The sequence below is a fragment of the Rutilus rutilus genome (genome assembly GCF_951802725.1).
Source record: "Rutilus rutilus genome assembly, chromosome: 23".
NCBI classification, from domain to species: Eukaryota; Metazoa; Chordata; class Actinopteri; order Cypriniformes; family Leuciscidae; genus Rutilus; species Rutilus rutilus.
The window spans coordinates 18,343,327-18,365,688 of record NC_140233.1 but is presented as its reverse complement, the minus strand read 5'-3'; the positions used below and the strand labels follow the sequence as shown (position 1 = coordinate 18,365,688).

Here is a 22,362-nt window from a genome sequence, read left to right as displayed (position 1 = left end):
TAGCTTGTTCAGGTGTGTTTTATTAGGGTTGGAACTAAACGCTGCAGGAAAATCGCCTGATCACCGTGATTTTGCCAAGACATGTTCCTGAATCGACATCTTTTGTTGATCATGGAACAACATTCCTTTCCAAAAACAGTCCTAATCCAATCCCTACTTGTAAACCTAACCCTACCCATAACTTATCTCTAAAATCAGAGGGAAATGATGTAGAGGCACATAACCCTGGTTGTAAGACTAAACTTGACATGAACTGTAAACTTGTCCCTCAAATTTGATTGGATTGTTGATCCAGGATCAACAAAGACGTTGGCATGTTGCTGCCTTCAATTTTTAAGTACAATCAACTTGGATGTTTAAGTCAAACTAACTTAAATTACATTAAACTGACTATAACTTATAAAAAAAAGTTGACAATTGCTTAACTTATTTTGATGAGTTAAAGCAATGTAAAAACATACGTTGTCATAACTTATTGATCATATCATTTTTTACAGTGTTGGTGAAATCACGTTTACAGAGTTTCCCACCCCTGCTCTAGAGGCAAGTTATGTTCGGAATGAATTGCTAGCATTCTGCATACTACATACTTCATAGTATGCAATATATACTGCCTACTATAAAAAAAAAAAATAGTATGTTAAATATTGTGCAGTATGCAAACAGTGGTGAGTTATATTGTTGATACATGACTTCACAACTACACATTTTTCACACTTTTACCTAATTTCGTGAAAAAAAAGATGACATTTTGGCGCATATAATAGATATGCAGTATGCCATTTCAAGTTCGGACAAAATTAAGACTGGTATTATTTTTTGTTCATTCATTACACTGGAAATAAAAAAAGCACATTGCATTATGGGATATAGTGTTCCACACAGAGTACTGTTTCTATAATGCACATTTCGGTAAAAATAGTAGGTCATCCGGTTGTTCCAATGCATAAAGTATGCATACTGCAGAAATAGTAGTATGGTAGTATGCCATTCCGAACATAGCTGTTGTGTTTTGCCAAACCTCGTTCCTGTCCACCTGACTAAAGGTGCGTTCGTGCCATGTCGGAATTACCGTAATTACGAGATTCCGACTTGTAAAAGTCCACGTAGAACTCCAACACCTTGTAAATTCAGAATTTTCGGAGAACTCGGACCTGTATCCGGTTTCATCTCGTAATTACGGTAATTACGACATGGCGTGAACGCAGAATAAGTTTAGTCATACAGAGGAATCATGGGAAACGTAGTCATAAGATCTGGCCTACAGCTGAGGTACTACATGAAGAGAGGATTGAATAAATGAAAGAGTTGAAAGACATGATACTTCCTTATTTTTATCAAATCATTTGAGCCCTCAACTACACTATAAAGTTCTGCTATCAATAAATAACACCGCAAAGCGCACCGGTACATTCTTTCCTTATAATAGCTACCTATAATTCATAACCTTACTACCATAATACATTTCTAGAGTGGTATATGAATAATTCGAGCAGTGCATTCTAGAAGCTTATTGTCACACGTGAGTCAGAACTCAAGCAAATAATGAAAGCTTATGGTCTGACATCATACTTCATAGGTGCAAAGTAAATTTTGTCTGGTTTTCGGCTGCCAGATTCGGATTTTAATAGTTTCACATTGTTCGCATTGTACTGACATTATGTAGGATTAGTTATTGAGATACTTATGGTAAATTATCTCCAAGCAGTGGGATACAATTGATACATAAAACAGTCACACACACACTCAAACAAACCTCTAACTAGTGCTTTAAACCTTAATACATGACTAAAAAACAAGAACAAAAAATATTAGCCCTATGTAAGAGGAAACGCATTCATACCCCAACATATAGCCAATCAGTGGCGCTAGTCCCATGTGAACCAATCACATTTAACTTCGACAAATCACCTGACAGTTACACAACCAATGACGTGTAACATCTCTACCCCTCCACGTAAGGAGCAGCCAATCATCCGTAACAATCAGGATCCGATGAATATGGCGTCCAGTCAGACAAGAAGTGTTCAGCTCTGGTCCTCTCGCAGTTCGCTGGGCAGGAACTTGTATTGCTGCTGTCGGATGTGGGCGAGTTTCTTCCGGGCATCCTCTAACTCTCTCTCCTTTCTTAGCATCTCCTCCTGTGCTGCAATGATCTGGACATAATGCAAAACAATCACTCAGTGAATGGGCATCATACAGTTGCACTGCAACATATTTACAAACAATGTACATAAAATGTATGTTACAATCAGGGCTTGACACTGTGGCTAGTGGTTTTCCAAAAGTCACCACTCAGCATTTTCACTAGCCACAATTTTGACATTGATACCATGGGGAAACTGCCATATTGATATTTTTAATATCTCGTAATTTGGCAGAAGGTATATTAGGCTGCTGTCACTTTAAGACCTGACGCACGGATCCAATATACTGTTACACATGCGTTTTTTCTCAACTGTTTACGATCACTTAAAACATAACTGACTGTGTTTACGTGAATACTCGCCAAGACCGGCATTTTGACATTATTTTGTGTGTATTTGACTGTTTAAGCGCAATAAGCAGCGAAAACAAACTCAATTTAGTACTGAGAGGCGGCTTTATGTGCCGCACTTTGGGTGTACAAAATACAAAATCTGTAAAATGATGCGCAATAAACGCAATCCCATGCTGAAATTCAAGCCTTGTAACACCAACAATATTCATCCAGAGCAAATGAAACGAGTGAGTGAGGGGAGGCGGGTTTGTGTGTAACTCGCTGTCGGAGAGAGAGAGAGAGAGAGAAAGAGCAGCTGGTATCCTGTATATTTTGCGGAAAATTACTGTTGGAAGCGTTTCAGATATTTCAGGATCTATCAAAAAATCTATATTTTTGACAACACTACATCGCACTTAGTTTATTATTTCAGATGCTTTAAAAAAAAAAAAACAATTGAAAAATGTATATATTATATATGAAATTCAAGCCGCCACAAAGGGGCTAGTAGAAGTGACTGCGTTACACACCACTGCTGAAATACACACGCATTTGGAGGGTGTTAATGTTAAAGCCCTGGTTACAATGTAATTACAAAGAATTTATTCAGATTCTGCTCATGCTTCAAGAATGAATCTGATATGAATGCAACTAAATGAGACTAGAATGAAAAGTTTTACGAAGGAATGAATTCAACAAGAATGCAACAATTTTTGTAAAAACGGTTTTACAAACGATTTACATAATTTCATTCTGTTTACGTTTCATGCTACCCTGGTAATCCAGAGTTCTCGCGAGAGCACAAGTTGAATTTGCTCAGCGAGTTACTCTGGTGTCGAGTAATGATGCTCATTAAATATGCCCCTCGATCTGAGCTGCACCAATCACATCGGGTTATCTGATATAGGCGGGCCAGAGGCGAGCTAAACAGATGACGACAGCGCTGTGACGTCGAAGTCATTAGTAAACATTGCAAGATGGCTATGGATGAACACCAGTTGTTTGAAACGGCTTTGGCCGCTACAATGAACGAGTTAGACTTGGCTTTTTATCTAAAACAGGAACAGAAGACGCCGCTCGAATCGTTCCTTTGCAAGAAGGACGTTTTTGCTGTTTTGCCAATCGGATACGGTAAGAGTATAATCTACCAGTTAGCTCAGCTGGTAGCTAAGTGTATGGGGATTATTGTTGTGATTGGTCGTAGTGTTATCCAATTGCGTGCAGTGAGATTTTCAAATGCATGCTTGGTGCCGCCCATTAGTCAACGCCAGATCATTAATCTTTTAGATTTAGGTCTGGATTTCCAGGCTAGTTTCATGTAAGAACGCGACATGAATGTGAAAATTTATGTAAGAATGTTTTACGAAGGATTACCGCAAAAATTCTTTCTGGTCATGTTTCATGAATGAACGTCATATGGATGAGCATGAATGCAACTGACGATTTACAATTTACAAGAATGGTTTACACATATTAGTTAGGCTTTTGTTCCCACAAATTCCCTCTTGTCATGTTTCATGAATGAATGTGACATGACTGCAAAATGAATGCAAAAATGTTTTACACAAATTTGTTAGGCTTGCTTTACATGAAAGGCAGATGAATGCAATTTACACGAGAATCATTTGCAAAAATGTATTTTGCTCTTTTCATTTATTAATGCAACAAATTACTCCAAGAATGGTTTTACGAATGATTACCATATGCGTTTTTTCTGGTTGCGTTTCAAGCGCAAATCAATGCGACAGGACTGCAGATCATTGCGGCAATTTATGCAAGGATATTTTATACAAATTTGTTTTTGCTTGTGTTGGATGAATGCAGCAAATGCGGATGAATGCATTTTAAGCAAGAATGATTTACACAAATGTATTCTGTTCATTTAACGCATAAATGTGACAAATGCAACGACTGACATAAAATTGGTTTTACCAACGATTACCACAAATTCTTAATTCTGCCCTCATTTCACTGCAAATCATTGTGCCAATTTATGCAAGAATGGTTTATACAAATCTGTTTTCCTTGTGTTGCATGAATGCAACAAATGAGGATGAATGCAATTTATAAAAGAAAGATTTACAAAAATGTATTGTGTAATTTGTCAGAAATTACACAATTTACGTGAGAACAGTTTTAAAGAAATAATTTTCATGTTCATGAATGATGGTCAATGTTTGTATGCAATGTTAAAGTTTCAAATCTAAAAACTTGCTTTAAACCAGTTTTCTAATGTGAAGCAAGCCAAATAGTTTGTGGCACAATGATACATAAATAACGCTTATATATTAAAGCTGAAAATGCCAGGGAATGTTTTTCCTTCAGCTTTTGTCTCAGTGATGGAGAGAAAACGCTTAATATTCTTTAGTGGAACGTGTAATTGTAGCATAACTGTGGGACTGGATCTGCAATAGGCATCCAGTTACTTTCGAAAAAGAGCAGCATTTTTGTGGCTTGAGGGAATGGCATGTATGGATCAAGGCCTGACCTTCTGAAGAGGGGCTGACTCAGTGAAAAAAAGCTACTTTTTGTTGTGCTGGCAACCATTCCAGGGTTCATGCATCCACTCACGCCATCCACTCAACGGGATTTCTCAGATGTTCAGAATATTCCAGTGCCCTCACTCAAGATGAAGACATGAAGGCATACTGGGAGGAAGGAAGCTCTGAATAGGCAGACACGCAGTCTTTAATTAATGTGCATCTGGACTGGGATGAAACGGGAAAATAAGCTGTTTTGCGGATACAGCGGCCAAGCGTAAGATGCCAGCTGTGGATGCCTGGTGCAAACCCACAGCTTTCAAATTCCACTGATGTCTTTGCAGATCCATAATGCAGTTCTAAATGTCAAATCTCTTTTTAACTGAGCGTCCTTTGGAAGTCAAGGGATATTCAAAAACTTGGGTACACATACTGTGGGAACACGGGAAGAAGCCTCACCTGAGCGATTCCTCCTACGAATTTGGTTTTAACCACGACACTGTCGTCTTCGGCTTTATCGAAGGCTGCTTTCTGCGCTGCCTTCACCAGGTTGTCAGACGCTCTCTTGACTGCATTCCCAGCAGCCTGTGCAAACACAAAGTTTTTACTGAATAGGCTACAACTTAGTAGGTTTTCCAAAACCACTCACTTTTAACCAAATGGTTTCAAGATGATTTTTAGTAGACGTAGTTCTCCTCACACAAGATGTCCGCCAAAAATACCGTTGTTTTTATAGCTTAGTATATATATGTGATTGTAACCTGTAATCTCCTCATGGCCTCTGAGTCCTGGTCAGCTTTGACTTTACAGGCCACCAGCAGCTGGGCCGTGGAAGCCGCCACCTGTTTGGCAGAAGAAATGAGCTTCTCCTCGCTGGCGTGACCCTGGACTGAGGCGTTGGCGGCTTCACACAGGCTACTGGTGGCGGCCGCAACCATCCGGGCCTACAAGAGAAGAGGATTCAAATGAATCATTCGCAATTTAGCTGATGCTTTTTAACAGTACATCTAAAATGGTGATCATTTCAACTTACTGCTGATATTAGACCCTGGGACCACTGGCCGTCATCTACTGCATTGGCAGGGATGGAGCCCACCTACATGAAATATCATAAAGATTAAAAAGAAGCAGTGTTATTTCAGTATCATTTATATACTACAGTATGTAGAATTTACTGTTATTTTTTCAATTTTCAATTGAAGTTTTAGTAATTTTGCTTCATGCTTTTGTTATTGTCATTTAAAATTTTTTTTTAAGAGGCCACATTATGTCCTTTTACAAAGTCTTGATTGTGTAAAAGGTTTTCATGCTTGAATGGTCAAAAAACATTATTTTTCACATTTTTGCAGCACTTCTCTTCCCTGTCTGTCAGTAACGCTCCGTTTAGTTCCTGTCTGTATGAAGCCCCTCCTTCTGAAAAAGCGCAATGTGCTTTGATTGGTCGGCTGGATCAGTGTGTTGTGATTGGGCAACTGCTTTGAGCGTGTCTGGGAAATGTCACGCCCCTTAACATAACAGCAAATGTCAACAGACTACTAATGCATTTCAACCAGGCCACGCCCTTTTTTTTTTGCATATGCCTTGGGCGGGAATTATTTAAATGAGGAATATTGTGACGTGTTCATTCCCAGAAGAAACTGACATAGAGAATAACTAATTTTCGTTTTTATTAACAATAACAACAATCAAAAGAGCAAAAACGTAATAACTCTTGATAATACCTTGCCCTGTGCTACGAGCTCTCTCTGAGCGGCCGAAGCAGATTTGACCAGAGCACTGGTTGCTGCAGCAATGGATTTCGCTGCTTCCAGGATCTGCTCCTCAAAGTCCAGAGACTCGTCGGCTTGCTGCAAGAATAAAAAAAGGAAGCGATATAACACAATGTGAATTGTCAGTTTTATTAATTGTAATGAATACTCTTAGCTCACTGCTGGTTGACACGGCTAGTCATGAAACCATTATTTATAGTTTATTATATCACACATTATGGTTAATTTTTATAAAGAAGAAATGCTTTAGCTATACTAATAGATGGGCAAGAAGCCTCACCAAGCCCTTACTTCAGCATAAGTGAAATTTTATTATGCATTATTATATTATCTATTTCATACTATTACGCTTTGATTCCAAAAAAAGAGACAGATTTCTGGTTAATCAAACTCCTTTGAGTAACAGGTTGACATACGTTCCACTACACTACCAAGGAGCATGGGTTTGTTCAGAAAAGCATAACACTGTAAAAAATTCTATGATCAATAAGTTATGAGAACATATGTTTTTATTTTGCTTTAACTCATCAAAATAAAGCAATTTTCAACTTTTTTTTTTACAAGCTTTACAAGATTCAACTAATTTAAGTCAGTTTAATGTAATTTAAGTTGAAATGACTTACATTTTTTAAGTACAATCAACTTGGATGTTTAAGGCACCAGCCTATTTTTTTTACAGTGTAGTTGTAATACATTTCCAGGAGGCAGTATGATCAGATTGCTATAATTTTCTAGATGTATGAAATGTGACACTGGAAATATAAGGTTAAGTTGAGAGCATTGCATTGTGGGATACAGTAATCCATGCAGTGTGCTTTGGTTCTATATTGCACATTTAGATTGTGCATACTATGCACATAATGCATACTGCAAAAATAGCACAAGTATTAAGGTAATATGCTATTTTGAACATACCCTTTATTTCTTTAGTTCTTAATAGAATACTAGTGTACAGTGTAAATGGTATACAGGCAACTATTTTTGGTGAAACAGTTGGCATTACGCAATGATAAATGTTTCAAACAGTAGTGTGCCACAGTTGTCACATAACCTCAAATGACCTTAAAAAACAGTTACTTTGCACTTTGAACCCATTTAATTTTAAAGAAAGATGTTTAAAACGTTGCAGAAATGACTTCTGGTACATTTAAACCAGAAATGAAAGTTTACATTAAATGCAATGTGTGCTCTTGTTATATACTAAACCTTTAATGAAAATTTGGTCATTCTTTACATACTGCACACAGTTTACTACATACTGCATTAATAGTATGGATACTATGGCAGTATGCTATTCCAAACACAGCCAAGGCGATGAAAGGGAGGAGGTGAGATGTACATTGGACAAAGTGATCTGAGGGTGACACCTTGTGGCACGGAGGTGACACTTCTTAGGTTCACTATGTTCAGAATCAACAGCGTCAAAGGAAACGGCACAATTCTAACAGACCTAAGACACACCCTTGCGTGCCACCATCGGAAATGTATCTGTCTGAAACCACAAAAACACACACTCACGTTCATGAACGAGTCATAAACAGAACACACACAAGTCTGGAGACAGAGCAGGACACTGTAGGAATATGTTTGATATATAGTTGGACAGAATAACAACCTAATATATCAAACATATCAAACAGAGCCCTGCAGAAAGACTTCCAGGTCTACCTCACCTCCAGAACATGGGGAAAGAGAGGAGAGGATAGAAGAGAACAAGAGAGCAGGGCATGCTGGGATAGCAGGGAAAAGACAAGGATGGATAAAAGAGGAATGAAGAAAGATCAGGGGAAACGGTGAAGAACGCTCCAGGGGCGATAATAAACACCAATGACACTGTATCCTGACGTATTGAATTTCAACCTGACTTTCAAAAAACATGTAACAGTGAGCAAGCATGTTCATGTGCCCTAAACCAGAGCAGAATGAGTCTCGGGGTGGGATGCAGAGCTTTAAACGTGAGGTAGAAATGTGAAACAAACTGTGAAATATGGTTTCTCAAAGTTTGCAAAGGGTACAGGAATGACAAATCCACGATGAATGTCTGAATGGACTGAAGGTGACTCCGTCATCCTTCTTTCCAGAACACATGAAGCTGGTCTGACTAACACGACACAGTGAGACAGAGAGTTAAAGAGCAGAGGGAGGGACAAACAGACAAAAAAATGGATAGAGAAAGACAGACAGACAGATAGAATGATAGCTAGAAAGACAGACAGAATGACAGATAGAACAAAAACAGATGATAGAAGGATAGATAGATAGATAGATAGATAGATAGATAGATAGATAGACAGACAAAGATACAGTAGACAGACAGAAATAATGATACCACAGACAGACAGATAGAAAGACAGACAGACAAATCGATACAGAGAGGCAGAAAGATAGAATGAATGGATAGATTGACCGACAGACAGACAGAACGATACCACAGACAGACAAAGATAGACAGAATGAACAAATAAATGATAATAAAAGACAGGCAAATCAGTGGAGAAAGATAAGCATACAGATACTGTAGAAAGACAGATAGAATAACAGACAAATAGACAGACAGACCAACCAACAGACAGACAGGTATAGATAGATAGATAGATAGAAACATGTAGATAGATAGATAAAGACAGACAGAAAGATAAATAGACAGAAAGATAAATGAATAGATTGGCAGACAGATATAATGATAGACAGAATGATACCACAGACAGACAGACAGAATGATAGACAGACAGACAGACAGACAGATAGATAGATAGATAGATAGATAGATAGATAGAGGCAGACAGACAGACAGACAGACAGACAGAATGATAGAAAGACAGAATTACAGACAAATAGACAGAAATAACCACAGTTAGACAGACAGACAGACATACAGACAGATAGATAGATAGATAGATAGATAGATAGATAGAGGCAGAGAGACAGACAGACAGGCAGAATGGTAGATAGAGCAACAGACAGATAGAATGATAAATAGAACAATATACAGGATGACAGAATGATAGACAAACAGTTTTAGGTTTGTGGGGTTTGTGGCAGCTTTGAGATTTTTATACAGTTTCAGCTCTGAAAGGCAAAATGTGGATGAATGTTTTTTTTTTAGGTGAAAAGCATCACTGACAGCTGAGCTATAATACAGATGGATGGAACAATAAAAGAGCTTCAGGGAAAATCATTTCTAAAAAGTGCTGAACTTCATGGAGATGAGTTTCAGACTGACTGACTAAAAGTTCAGCACGCTCTAAAACCAAACTTCAAAACACTGAATAGTTGAGATCCAAGATGGATCACAGAAAAAAACCCAAACAAACCAAAAGCCATACAGACAAAGTTCCGCGCTCACTAGACTTCAAAATATCAAATTGTTAATGTACAAGACAAATATAACCACAAAAAAAAACCCATACAAAAAGCTACACAGATGTGTGCACACTTCCCCAACAACATGAAAGTACAAAAACTCCACATCCTGAAGTTCTGAGGTCCTAAAATAAAAAAAACCCCAAAACAACACTTCCCCTGAATACAAAATAAGAATGAAACATTCCCGCAGCCTTTGGTGGAAGTGATCTGATATAGTTCGTGATCACGGCAGTGTGTGTGTGTGTGTGTGTGTGTGTTTGGATTCAGAAGACGGATGGAATGATACCTTTGGTTTGGCTCTGGGCTTCAGCTGCTCCAGTTTCTTGGCCGCGGCCTCGATGGACGCAGCAGCACCCAAGAGCTCAGTCTCCGCGATCACCGTGGGGTCTTCTGGGTCCACCCACTCTGAACCTGAGAGGAGGTATAAACAAAGTCAGCGGGACCCTCATTTTCAATTCACTTACCATATGCATAATACACACATGGAAAAAGTGAACACACGATTTAAAAAAGAAATAAAATCATGCGATGGGGATTTGAACCAATAACCTCCTGTATAGAAAAACCACATGCCAACACAAGAACCTCACAAAAATGACCATGGGAACTTTCCATTAAAAATGAATCCTACTAGAAATGAAGCCGCCACGTGTACAGTGTAAAACAAAACTAAAAATAGGGATGCACGAAATATCAGCCACCATATCAGTATCGGCCGATATATGTTCATTTTTAATGTTATCGTTATCGGCCGATAAGAAATTTGGCAGATATATTAAAGCTGATAAATAATGGATTATTTCCTTTAAATATGATTGGAATCACTAAAAGGAAAATACCGTTAAGTGCAACAGTTAAGTTTGGCATATAGGCTACATAAAATGATAATAAGAACATTATAATTGTGTGCTTGGGATAATGGCTTTTAAGGATGAGACTTGTTTTTGTAACCAGGCTCTCAAAAATTATATAAAAATTGGGATTTAGATTAATCGGATAATATATCGGTTATCGGCTTTCAAATATAACGAAATATCGGTTACCGATATCGGCCAAAATTTTCATATCGGTGCATCCCTAACAAAAAATAACAAATAATACAAATGAAATGAAATCTTAAATTATTTCTAAAAAATAAATAAAGTTTAAATAACCCTATAATCTAATGAGAATCATCACAAAAAATGTGAATGAAAAAATTATACTAAAAAAAGTGAGTACACATTACGGTAAGGAGAATAATGGAGGAGAGTATACTTAATTGTCATGAAAATAATTATTTTCTTGACAAATATATATTTATTATGCTAATAAACACAGTTACCATGGAAAATTTTGGTAAGGGCAGCAGTTTGTATGAATGTATGATAATGAACAGATGCCACAACTAATAATTCAAGTTAAACACTGTTCTTAATGCTGACTGGCAGGTTATTACAATCACAATCATTCATTAATTGTCTAGATGAATGTGTACATCTTTATGTTAATAGCCATTTATGGAGCAAATGTGCTTTGCAATACATTTTCCTTTACCGGCGTTTAAGAGGCACTAAAAGACGTCTGTTTTTTTCAAACAGCTTGTGAAAACAGATGGCAAGAATGTGTTTGAGGATTATGTTAAACCTGAGGGAATTCAATTCTATCCCTTCTTCTCTTTTCTCTCACACTATAACTCATTGTATGCGTGTGTGTGTGTCCATGCCGGTCAGTAACTCAAGTCTGTATGTGTGTGGCCTGATATTGGAGAAAAACAACACTGTGTATATCATACTCACCTCCATCTGTGGCAGAAATGGAAAAAACAACAAAGCAGTGTTATATGCTGCCATCAGCCCAACGTCTCTATTAAACCTCCACAAATTCAGCTCAATTGACCAGCAATGTTCCCTATTACCTCTCAAGAGCATTTGTCATAACCAGGCCTGCATGACGGAAAGCTCAGCAGAATTTGGAAACCCATCATTCACAAAATTAGATAATATATATATGATTTTCTCCATTATAATAGCATTATAATAGCATTTCGCAAGGCTTTGCATTTTTATTTAAAACTAATAGTGTTGCTCCATCAATATTCATATACTTGGGAAATAGATACACTTTGGGACCAATCCGTAAGTGTGCGCTCACCTTTCATGGCTTCAGCAGTCTGGATGAGCTCCGTGACTGAGCCTGCCACTTTCTTGGATAGTGTGGCCAAGTGCTGTTTCTGTTCGGCCGTGGGTTTCTGCAGGACCTGTGTGGTGTAAACAGACGTGGTTTAATCACAGAACACATGCACAAACACATCCTGTAAAAACTGTCGGCGCGCCCACTCACGAGAAGGACGTGTTCGAGCAGGTCGATGTATCCGGTGGTACACTCGATGCCGTAGAGTAAAGCTTTATTCCTAACATCCTGGACTACTTCTGGGTGGTACGCGGCTTGCTGCAAGACACCAATGCAAATTTATGGCACATGATGAGGAATCTGCAGAATTTTTAAATCTGTGGTTTAATAGGAATTTGTAGAGTGAAAAAACCCCGCATTGCATCATGACAACACTAGAGGGCGTAATTTAGGAGTCAAAGGTGGGTTAGTGCTAAGTGACATTGAGAAATCGATCAAACAGCATTGATCGAACATGGAGAATTTGTGCAAGCACAATCATTTGTGTATATAAACACATTTTGTTGGGTTTCAAGCGTTTGTGGATTACCACTGTACTGTTGATCAGCATGAGGTGAGGTGTGTTTGTATGAGTGGGCATATGTGTGTGTGATGGTGGATAAACACCTTGCAGGTGGTCAACATGTCGGAGATGGCTTTGCGGCTCAGGTTGGCAGTGGATATCACATCTTCCTGCTGAGCCGAGTTCCCTGCTGCCACGGCTTTGGCCGTCGCTACGGTGATGCCCTTGGTCATGCGGATGAACTCTTCTGGGGTGGTGGATTTCTCAGGAACGTCCTTGGACTGGAAAACCTGGAAAACAGATGATGCAATAGTCCGGCAAGAGAAAAAATTGTTCATACATAACCGATATCTATTTCTCTATATTGAATCTTATATTTTTAGAATCGGTCACATGATCGGTGCCGATTTTTTGTGGACTAAATACAGTAATGCAGTCAGGATTTCCAATGGTCATTTGATAAAAGGAGCACTTAAGCTAGAAGATAAAATAGAAATCGCTTGCTTTCCTGTATCACTATCTCAGTCGACACCCATGAGAGAAGGAGAACGAGGAGCAGGTGGAGAACAGGCAAATGCTCACATGGTGTATTACTCTGTATTACCAGTTCATATCACAGAAGGATGGGTTTTTACCGCTGTCTGGGCTAAAACTAATTAAGCTGGACCTAATTGGTACTAATTCACGGTCAGGTTGTAAAACAAGTGGATTGTATTAGCATATCTTAATTAGGATCAAAATGAACATGATAAAACCGACATTAACTAGTCTCAAGTGCTTAAAAGATGTTCACCCAAAAATGAATTTCCTCATCCTTGTGTCATTCCAACCCTGAATGACTCTTTTTCTTTTGTGGAACACAAAACAAGATATTTCGAAAAAATGTCTCAGTGTTTTGTCCATATAAAGTCAATGGGGTCCATTGTTGTTTGTTCAAAACAACTTATTTTGTGTCCACAGAAGAAAGTCAGTCATGCAGGTTTTGAAAGGCATGAGGGTGATAAAATAATGACAGAATTTTCCTTTTTTGAGGAACTATACTTTAAAAGTGGAATGCACAATATCTCTTGGAAAGACTCTAGTAAGAGTTCAATATACACACAAAGAATGTTCCGTACAGTGAGTTCCTGTTTAATGCACTCAATAGTGGCTTCCAGAGCCCTCGTCCCGCGAGTGGCCTCATCTTCCACCGCTTTCACAGTTTTCAGCAGAGAGGTCACGTTCGTCACCATCACCTGTAACGTCAGAAAACATAGGGAGGTCAAAGTCTCTGAATAACCCCTTTTTGTGCTTTATGTACTGTATATCTCAAGTGAGCTCAATTAGAGAATGTCAACAGCTTTGCAACCAGTTTTTTCACCTGACACACTGACAAAAGGTCAGATGCAATGTTATGACAGGAACAGCTGTATCAAAGAACTCAGTAAAGTACTAGGCAAGGTCGACCTAGTTCGGTTCTTTGTAATGTAAAAAGCTGAAATCTAAATCATCAAAACATCCGAAAATGGTCTGGTGATCAAACTGGACCTTTTAAATGGACCACAGCTGAAGCTTGTAATTATTCTAAATCTTGCTTTAGGCAAAGTTTTAAATTCAAAAGGAACAAAAGAGGAAACCAACGAAAACAAAAAGGAGCCTAAGACAAAGCCCTGAGGGACGCCACCACAACTTTAAAAACACACCGAAGAAACAAGCGCAATGAATGTCTGAAGCAAAATCCCAGAGGATCTGAAGTCACCATTTGTTGGAGGAATGTAAAAAAATCTTCCTGTGAAGATAACAACAGCATTACTTAAATATGCTTAACAAAACATATCATGTTGCATGTATGTGGAAGTTAATCCCAGAGGTTTAACAGCACCAGGTGAATGATCAAAGGATTAGAGTATTTTTGAAAATATGTGGGGTACACATCAATTTCTGTTTATACAAGCCTGGAGATTCATTTCATATGACAAACTATGTGCACTGATCCACAGTATAACTGCAGAAGCAAGCACCATTTTAATTTTCTTTTAATTATGTTTACAAAATTAATCATTTACGCTTTGCTACATAATAATGCAATAATGGCATTTGGAGAGGAGAAAGAAAAAGGAAGAGAGGAAGGGAAAGAAGCAGTCCTTAAGCCGTTCACACACACAGAATGGTTTTGTCCCCTGCAGTGTGGCCATTGAGTCACTCACATACACACTGTGATACACACTATGATCACTGAAAGATAGGGTTTGATTTGTGGCCACACACCAAGATGACAGCGAGCGAAGACAGCAGCCAGCCAAGAAAATGAGAGACAGGGCCAGCTGTTAGACAGGTGCACACACACACACACCGAGGGTGTGATAGCCATCAGAATAAGATATGACCCTCACTAGACTGCATAATGCCTTCCTTACAGACACACATACAACATTCTTCAACCAAACACACCTTGGCGGCACTCTTCAGCTGATACATGGATGGATCGTCCGCTGCTTTGCCCGCGGCACATTTAGTGGCACTAATCAGCTCAGCCAAAGCTTTAGCGACATCTCTGACTGCATTTATCAGGACCACCTGAAAGAGACAGAGAGAAGACTTTATCACAACCACCTTTAGTCGTGACATGCTACCGGCTTTATCCGGTCCCATAATACACTGCACTCCCTCCAGGGATGTAGATGTCAAACTGAGATGAGTCAGAGGGTATCTGCATCCAAATGTCACGACATCTTCTACACTTGAGAGGAGAACTAATGATATTCTCATTACACTGAGATAAGAATACAGGAGCAGACTTAGAACACATTGGTGATGGTATCGTCTCCTGAATCCTATGACAGATTAGGAAGATGCACAAACAGCGACACACACACACCTGTGTCTCTGGGTCCTCTGAGCCCATGCTCGCAGCGCCCAGTTTGACCACGTCAGTGAGCTGTGTGATGGTCTTGGCAGAGGAATGGGCAGCCTGGGCTAGTTTGTCCTGGCTCGACGCAGCACCAGACACAAGCAGCTTGGTGTCCTCAACCAAAGCTTTAGCTGTTTTCAATATGTTCTCTCTGAAGAGTGCACAAACAAATACGCTTCAGATTACACGACAGACACTCTTTTTCGAGCTCGATTCTATGGTCCCAAGATTATACAAAACGTTAATAGAATAAACCGTTCACATTTTATGTATATGATGCTGGAACTGGGCCACGTTCTACTAGGTCTCACCTGTGGTCTGCGAAAGACTCTTCGTTCTCTGCGTTGAGTGTGCCGGCGGAGGCGAACATGATGGTGGTGTCCAGGTCAGCCATGATGCCGGAGACAGAACTGGCTGCCGTTATGCAGGCCTGAGTTCCTTTATTCCCAGCCTGCAGGGCGGACAACACCATGGATACCTGCGGGAGAGAGGGAATCACACTTCATTATAAACTCCATTGGCAGAGTTTGGGACAGCTTTCCAATGCGGTCGGACTTCTCTTGGGCGATAACAATTCAATGAATTTTTAATTTATTTTATTTTATTGATTAAAATGAAATATTTTAACATTTAAATTAAATTAAATTTATATTTTTATTGACAAATAATAATAATAACAATAACAATAATAATAATAATAATAATAATAATAAAATAATAGTTTAGAAGGTTTTTATTAATAAATTATAAATACATAATTGTATAGGTTAATTATAAATACATATTATATTCTAAATAATAATAGATTTAGAAGGTTGTTTAATATATTACAATTACATCATTTAAATAAATAGTTTAATATAATATTTACAAACAAATAATAATAATAGCATTAGAAGGCTTTGTTTATTATGATTACAAAATCTTACATACATATAATATGATAATTATATTTATAAACAAATAATAATAATTGGTTTAGAAGGTTTTAATATATTATGATTACATACATTTCAAAAAGTTTAATTACAAATAAATTATAGTATAATAAATAATATAATATAATTAGTGCTGTCAATCAATTAAAAAAATACTAATTAATAAACTAATAAAATACTAATACTAATAATACTAAAAAATCACACATTTTTCTGTAATTAATAACACCTAACATTAACGTTTTTAATATATTTTTATATTGTAATAATTTCACATTTAAACTTCAAATGAATGTAGAAACAACAAAGGCAGTAGCCTATATTTTAAATATCTGTTTAAATGGCATATTTTTATAAAAGAAGGCCAGTATCACAGAATACCACAGCTACTGATGTCTCAATTAAATAATTTTTCCCCCTCAAATTTAGCCATTAATTATAGCCATTCAGCATTACAGTATAATTAAAAGCTATACATTTTAACATTTATATTATTAGGCTTTAAACTTTAATTTAAGTGAACTTCAAACAATCTTACAATTATAATAAATGTCCCATTTACCTGCCCTTCAATATAACAGGGCTCAGTTTTTTCTATTAGCCCAGTCAGACCAGTTCAGATTTTTACTTGCCCTGTCAAAATACTCAATAAGTTATTGTGTGCGTTGTTTTTGACTCGTGTAAAACCTGCTAGGTCTAAGGTAGGATATAATAACGTTATCAAACACTTCACAGTCTTCATTACATAAATGATAAATTAAATATAGATTAATCATTAATTAAAGCTACAAAAGTTATTCAGTTAAGAGCAGTGAGTGATTTTCTTGCTTTCTTTTGGTCTTTGATTAACATTAATGACAGACAGTAGCAGGTTTATTAGGCTGCTGTCACTTTAAGACCTGCCGCACATGACGAGTATCTGACAAGCATCCCATTTTCTCACAACTCTCTACATTCATTTAACACTTCATTTAACTCATTTAACACTGTGCTTACAAGGATACTCGACAAAACGGGCATTTTCGTATATTTTTGTGTGATTTTGTCCTTTCAAGTGCTGTCTGAAGGAGCTTTCTGTTCGCACGAGTGTGAGTGTGTGTGTGTGTGTGTGTGCGCGTTCTCTTATCGCGCTTGAATGGTTTAAAAGCATTTGCATGAATAAGAGCGTGATCATATAACGTAACCTTGGCCAAAGGACGATTGGAAAAAAAGGATTTGCTGCGTTAATTGCATTAAATATATTAAATGCGTTAAACTGAAAAAAAAAAAATATATATTGCATGCGTTAACGTGTTAATTTTGACAGCTCTAAATATAATATTAAAGCTGCAAGCAGCATTTATCGGGGTTAAGGCCTTTAAGCACATAAGCATTTAAGACATTAAGTTTTATTTAGCAAGCTTTTAACCACTGAAATAATAGATGGAAAAGTCCATTTACAGCCAATACAGGCAATTTACCAACGGAAATATGTGGTTTTAAAGCTTTTTAACAGTTATAGCGCCAGCTATGGTCCGATCTCCAAAAATGTTTGCATGCTTGTTAATGATGTTATGTCACATATGCTCACCAATTTTTGTGAAGTTCTGAGTTTTCCTTTAGGATTTATAGGATTTTGAGTGTATTTTGGCACGGCCCTTTTCTAAATGACCCTGTTACAGCCACCCAAATGCAAAAGTTCAACTTTTTTTCGATAACTATTGATCTAGAGAGTCCAGAGAATTGTTCTAGACTGGTCTGGTTCCGATCGGGCGAAAAACAGGGACTAGTTCGCAAAAGTAGGTTTTGGACAAAATTCGACATAGCAGAACATTTTTCCTGCCTAAATCCAAATTGGAGATAGCCATTTTGTCCGCCTTGAGCCATACGGTCTAAGAGTTATGAGCGCTTTTGTACTTTTGGTCGCTGTAGCGCCACCTATGGGCCAATCGGGGTCATACTCTGATAGGTTGTCCCCAAATTGAGGCCTACCATCTGGCCAGGTTTCAAGTCTCTAGGCCTTACGGTTTGGCCTGCACGATGCGTTTTACAAATCCTTACAATTACAATAGGGTTTCAGCATTTCATGCTTGAACCCCTAATAATAATGTTCTTACAAGCTACGATGAAAGCAATGCAAAACTGATCCTGGATCTGTATAAACATAACTGCTTCTACCATCGCTAACATCAGAAAAAGACAAATGCTGAGAGATGGGCTCTGACAAGCAGCTGAAAGATAGATGGACAAGTCCATTAAAGCGAGACCATTATACTAACACTGAGAAAGAGAGAAGAGGCCGACAGAGAGAGATGGAGTTGTCTTCACGAGTAGATGAAAAGCCATAAGGGAGGCATTCAAATGCAACCATCCCTATTCACGTTTAATACAGAAATGATTCCAGGCAGAGCTGGGGTTTGAATTGAATCGGGCTAGTGGGGGTCTCGGACACATTTAAACAGAGCTCATTTAAAGCAGCGAGGGGTCACTCACAGCACCATCACAGTAGGGGCCGAACAAACTCCAGCTACTGAGGTGTAAGCAAAGACAAATATGACACAGTGATTGGATGTACTCTACTATACACAACCTCACAAGAAAAGCAGTGGGGGCTTCCTGCATTAATTCCAAAAAATGGCATAAAAACAGTTGGAACACAAAGAATGAAAAGTGTAGTCACAGAAAACCGGCAGTCGACTCTCATTGTGCCTATTATTACGACTGGAAAATCATTCTGACCACAATGTTGCGTACTATTTTATTTGTATATGCTCAAGCCCATCTAGACAATGTTAGGTCTACCACTGACATTAAACTCGTAAATATTAACAGAACTGTTTGATGTCACTGCATGCTAGAATACCCAGGAAAATGTTTGCTATGTCGTCAGGTTCACATCAGTTTTGTGAAAGAATTTATAATCCATATAATATGATGAAATACTGAAAATCCATTCGTTTCATTTCATTGCAAATGTTGCAACCATGATTCTAATGTGGTTGCCAGTGTGGCTATGCCATTTGCTAGGGCGTTGTGGGTGGTTGCCAGTGTGTTGCTATGTGGTTGCTAGGGTGTCGTAGGTGGTTGACAGGGAGTTGCTATGTGGTTGCTAGGGTGTTGTAGGTGGTTGACAGGGAGTTGCTATGTGATTGCTAGTGTGCTGTGGATAGTAGCAAGGACAGTGCCATGCTGTTGCTGGTATGTTGTGAGTGGTTGCACGGATGTTGCTATGATATCGCTAGGGTGTTATGGGTGGTTGCCATTATGGTGCTATGTGGTTGCTAGGGTGTCGTGAGTTAGCGATTACAAGGGTGTTGTAGGTGGTTGCTAGTGTGTTTCTATGTGGTTTGCTAGGGTGCAGTGGGTAGTCAACAGGGTGTTGCTATGTGATTGCTAGGGTGTTGTGGGTGGTTGCCATTGTGTTGCTATGTGGTTGCTAGGGTGTCTTGGTTATGCTATTACTAGTGTGTTGTGGGGTAGCAAAGGCATTGCAGTGCTATTGCTAGGGTGTTGTGGGTGGTTGCCATTGTGTTGCTATGTGGTTGCTAGGGTGTCTTGTTTATGCTATTACTAGTGTGTTGTGGGTATTACTAGGATGCAGTGGGTAGTCAACAGGATGTTGCTATGTGGTTGCTAGGGTGTCGTGGTTATGCTATTACTAGTGTGTTGTGGGTATTACTAGGATGCAGTGGGTAGTCAACAGGATGTTGCTATGTGGTTGCTAGGGTGTCGTGGTTATGCTATTACTAGTGTGTTGTGGGTATTACTAGGATGCAGTGGGTAGTCAACAGGATGTTGCTATGTGGTTGCTAGGGTGTCGTGCTTATGCTATTACTAGTGTGTTATGGGGGTAGCAAAGGCGTTGCAGTGCTATTGCTAACATGTTGTGGGTGGTTGTCAGTGTGTAGCTATGGGGTTGCCAGGGTGTATTGGAGGGAAGCAAGGACATACTGTAGCTATGTCATAGCTAGGGTGTTGTGGGTGGTTGCTAGGGCATTGCTAAGCATACTATTCTGGTCTCTAGATATGACTAGTGTCTCCTTTAATGTAAGTTTATGGGGGTTTTAGCCTTAGCAAACATAGCATATGAAATAAATCAGCATTATAGAGCAGAAAGAGACTTTAAATACAAGCACCATGAACCTTTGATTTCAGAAATTCGTTTGTGATTCTTTTTAATACCTTGATAAAAATGTGCTGTCCAATTGATTAATTGCGATTAATCGCATATGACATAAAAGTTTGTAAATATGTAAAAATGTAATTAAAACGGAACAAAGTAACGCAGAAAACCGCACAGAAGTAACGGCCTCCCACTCTAGCAAGCAAGCCTACCTTTTCAGTGACGTCACGTGCGTATTCGATCAGCTCTCTCTTGGAGAAACTGTCCGTCGGGCTCATCTGCAGGGCTCCGGCCTTCTGCACCAGGTAGATGCAGCCGTGACCCAACTCCTGCACCCGAGTCTTGATCTGAGATCCCACCTGCAAATACAGCAAAGATCACGAGTTTAAGAAAGAGTTCTGGGTCTAAATCTGAATATATTCATCCTCGGCGACTGCTTTAAAAGCCACGGCTTCTGTTCAACAAAGCTCTATCCAATAATTAAGAAGTGATTGTGACGGCCTTTGAGGGGGCCCGACAGCACTGTATGTTCATTACCTGACACACAGATACACGGGTGGGCGGCTCTTCATTATGAATATCACAATGGGCTTTTAAGGCTTGAGGGGGTGCGCGGTTTCTATGGTAACGGCAGCGGCCACTTATGTAAAAGTGCTAGCGAAGAGAGAGCCGGTGACTACCGTGTACTCGTGTCGGGTTCCTTTTTTCAAATGTGGATAGAGCAAAGGTGTGAAATAAGTTGGCTGTAAGGTGTGAAATTACACCATTGTTCACAGGCTTAACAACACGCAAAGTGGAAGTATAAGGTTTGCTATACATGCATGACCAAGGCTAATGTGTTTGCACTAAATTGCATGGTGTGAATGAGTTTATTTTTATTATACTTAAGTGGTTATGATTTAATAACCAGATTTAAGAGAAAATCATTTTCATAAATAAAGATTTTCAGTCAATAAAGACACAATTTTCAATCTATTCCTCACACAAATTGATCAAATGGCTTTAGAAAACTTAGAATATAGTGTCAATAAGATGGTTTGAAAAAGTTTTGTGTGTTTAAATGGTTAAGATATGCAAATACAGATTTGGTTTTCAGTAAATAATGACTGTTCTGATTATATATATATATATATATATATATATATATATTAGGCCTGTCATAATTAATGCGTTAATGCATGCAATTTTTTTAACATATCATCCTTTTTTTTTACGCACTGCTCTTGACTTAGTAACTTTAGTGGCTTTAATAAGGACTAATCTCTATCAAATTGATCATTTATGCAGTGAAGACGGTGAAGTGTTTATTTCTTATATGAATATCTTTATTCAATTTCTGTATATTTCCAACCAGGTAGATGAAATATTTAAAATATCTGTCTTTAAGTTGTTTCCACATTAATTTGGAGATTAACTGTGACATTTTTACAATATACAAATATATTACAACCTTTCATTTCAGGTGTGATTAATCACGATTAATTACAGACATTTTTTTATTTTTATTGATTGACAACACTAATATATATTATTAATATATATAAATATTTTTTCCCCTGGATTTTCTGTATATCATAAAATACATAAATAAAAATATATAATACATTATCATATATCAATACATATCATATGGACATGTCATATGGACATTTGTGACATTTTAG

General features: G+C 38.2%; 1 protein-coding gene across 1 annotated transcript in view; it reads right to left on the bottom strand.

Annotated features, from left to right (window-relative positions):
- Positions 1-1,588: 1,588 nt before the first annotated feature.
- The window catches only part of tln2b (talin 2b), an 84,368-nt gene continuing 63,594 nt past the window's right edge, over positions 1,589-22,362 (bottom strand). Inside the window, exons 43-56 of the mRNA XM_084397570.1 lie at positions 20,911-21,057; positions 15,970-16,136; positions 15,626-15,809; positions 15,199-15,324; positions 13,887-14,003; positions 12,873-13,058; positions 12,417-12,524; positions 12,228-12,333; positions 10,381-10,505; positions 6,681-6,806; positions 5,993-6,055; positions 5,721-5,903; positions 5,419-5,544; positions 1,589-2,156 (exon numbers count right to left, since the gene is read on the bottom strand). Of these exons, the coding sequence (XP_084253696.1) occupies positions 2,028-2,156; positions 5,419-5,544; positions 5,721-5,903; positions 5,993-6,055; positions 6,681-6,806; positions 10,381-10,505; positions 12,228-12,333; positions 12,417-12,524; positions 12,873-13,058; positions 13,887-14,003; positions 15,199-15,324; positions 15,626-15,809; positions 15,970-16,136; positions 20,911-21,057 (1,893 nt within the window). The 3' untranslated portion in view covers positions 1,589-2,027. The remainder of the gene's footprint in view (positions 2,157-5,418; positions 5,545-5,720; positions 5,904-5,992; positions 6,056-6,680; positions 6,807-10,380; positions 10,506-12,227; positions 12,334-12,416; positions 12,525-12,872; positions 13,059-13,886; positions 14,004-15,198; positions 15,325-15,625; positions 15,810-15,969; positions 16,137-20,910; positions 21,058-22,362) is intronic.